Consider the following 2,222-nt stretch of genomic DNA (forward strand, 5'->3'; position numbering starts at 1 on the left):
ATGAGTCTATCATTTTTATTATATATTAATTATTAATTTTAATGTTTTTTTTATATGGAACATTATTTATTGATTATTGATGGAAAAATCTGTTGTCCTGCAAACAAAACAAAGAAAGACGTAAATCGATCCCAGGTGCAATAAATGCAAAAGGAAAAAGAAAATCGCCCACTGATCTTTCTGTTTGCTTCTTCTTTTTCAATTATTTCCCTCCGGCTTCGGCTACCCTTCTTGATGAAAAAAGAAAGAAAGAAAGAAAGAAAGAAAGAAAAAGAAAATCGCCTTTAAGATTATTATGAAAGCCAAATCGATTTATCTTGATAAGCTATTAAAAGCTCTCGTTAAACACAAACATTATTTTAATAAATACATAATGTAGATGACAAAGCGATACTTATGGACCTTCTTCCACTTCCTTTCTTCTTCCTTTTCCTGTCCAACAGTCTTATTCCACTTCATAACAAGCAATTAATGCTGCTAGTTCTAATCATATGCAAGAGAATTAATATTTCATGGATAAACCTCGATGATGGATCTGGAACCTAGAACTGGATGAATCTTATAATCACTAAAACCAGCAGAACGGAATAAGTTGGCGAGCTCTTTCTCAGTCCTCTCTTTTCCAGGATACAGCACCATCAACAGCACATCCACCAACAACTGATTCTCAGCTGATTTACTGCGTTTGGCTACCACGTCATCCTCCAACACCATATCTATTATTATCAACTTCCCATCTCTCCCTCTGCTCCCAATTCCCTCCTTGCACTTCTTCAAAATCTTCACACACTCCTCATCCGTCCAGTCATGCAGTATCCACTGTTTCACAGCCGAAGAAGCAATTATATATTATCAGAAAACTTAGTCTTCAAAACAATGAATGAATGCATGTAAATGGTGTCATGATGTAAGTAGCTAGTGAAATTATTATCATCACCTTCATCAGTATGGCATCACATGGAGGAATCGCCTCGAACATGTTGCCTCCCACAAAGTTGAGATTCGCACTACCCTGTAAGCCATTGACAACATGCGGGAGATCGAACACAATACATTCTATGTCGTGAAAGGCTTCAGCAACGGCCTTAGCTGTAGCCCCAGTGCCACCCCCAACATCCACCAAGGACTTTATTCCCATGAACACCTCTTTGCAGGTGTCAATCGCCACACTTATCACCAGTCTCGTATCACTGGCCATAGCTTCATTGAAAGAATGATTAAAATTAGGGTCAACCTTGGCATGCTCCCAAATCTTCTTCCCATACGCCATGTGAAACGGCGACGGATAATCATCAGTTTGGAGCCAATTGGTGAGCTCATACCAAGGCCTTTTTAGGTTGGGATCCACCATAACAAGGAAGAAAGGGGTGGTACTTAAGGGATGGTCCTTGAGAAGTAGGGTGGATGCATCAGTTAGGACATAGCCTTGTTCTGAAGAATCATCAGTTTCTGAAACTTTCTGGAGGGAAAAGAAGCCAGAGTAGGTGAGGAGTCGCATTATGCGATAAACGTTTGGAGATTTGGAGGGGTGGATTTGCAGGGAAGAGACGAGAAGAGGCAGAGGCATGGGCTTGCCATGCTTGTGAATGGTTTCTGGGATGTTTAATTCTGTGGCTAACTTGAGACACATTGAGTTTATGAAGCTGAATGTGTGTTTCCATATATGGTTCTGAGCATCGAGGAGTCTTGTTGCTCCAAGCTCTTTGTTTTGGGATTCCATGGCTTTCGATTTTACCACGGGCGATCTGATGGAAATTTACTTGATTGTGCTGGTGGTGGTGGTGGTGGTATATGCATATGAAAGCTAACCCTATTTGGGTCGATTTATAGAGTTGAGCAAGTGGGTGCCTTGAAACTGTAATTAAATTATTTCATTCCGATTTGTAAATATTGATATGAACATTTAAGTTTTGCTCCTTACTTTGCGTGATTAAGGAATGGCGCGATTAAAATCTGATCGTGTCTTGTATGGAAAGCAGGTAGGGTGATATGAATTAATATTTAAGTTTTTAAATATTGATGTGAACTCATGGTGATTATTTTCAGTTCTGATAATGCTATATTAAAATAATGATTTTATGTTGACACCTTATTTTAATTATGAAGCAGGAGGAGTGATGACGAGTACTGCAAGTGACCCAGGATTCTGCGAAGACATGGAACGCATGGTGATTATTCCAGCCTGATCGGTGATCAACTTTAGTTCTAATCATTTATGCTAT

General features: G+C 39.2%; 1 protein-coding gene across 1 annotated transcript; it reads right to left on the reverse strand.

The window, feature by feature from the left end:
* Positions 1-311: 311 nt before the first annotated feature.
* On the reverse strand, positions 312-1,777 carry LOC129314256 (trans-resveratrol di-O-methyltransferase-like). The gene is made up of 2 exons (XM_054957630.1): positions 938-1,777; positions 312-819 (listed from the first exon to the last, which is right to left on the reverse strand). Exons 1-2 carry the CDS (start codon positions 1,718-1,720, stop codon positions 511-513), a joined length of 1,092 nt encoding a protein of 363 aa, XP_054813605.1. The 5' UTR covers positions 1,721-1,777; the 3' UTR covers positions 312-510.
* Between the last annotated feature and the right edge of the window lie 445 nt (positions 1,778-2,222).

The sequence above is a fragment of the Prosopis cineraria genome, unplaced genomic scaffold, assembly GCF_029017545.1.
Source record: "Prosopis cineraria cultivar Desert tree isolate PC_DT_omini unplaced genomic scaffold, ASM2901754v1 PC6, whole genome shotgun sequence".
Taxonomy (NCBI): domain Eukaryota; kingdom Viridiplantae; phylum Streptophyta; class Magnoliopsida; order Fabales; family Fabaceae; genus Prosopis; species Prosopis cineraria.

What these genes read in the sequence shown, in the direction of transcription:
- LOC129314256 (XM_054957630.1), bottom strand. Translation starts at nt 1,720, where the DNA reads ATGGAATCCCAAAACAAAGAGCTTGGAGCAACAAGACTCCTCGATGCT. An exon ending in GTGATGCCATACTGATGAAG is followed by an intron (nt 820 to 937) that starts GTGATGATAATA and finishes GCTGTGAAACAG; the next exon opens with TGGATACTGCATGACTGGAC.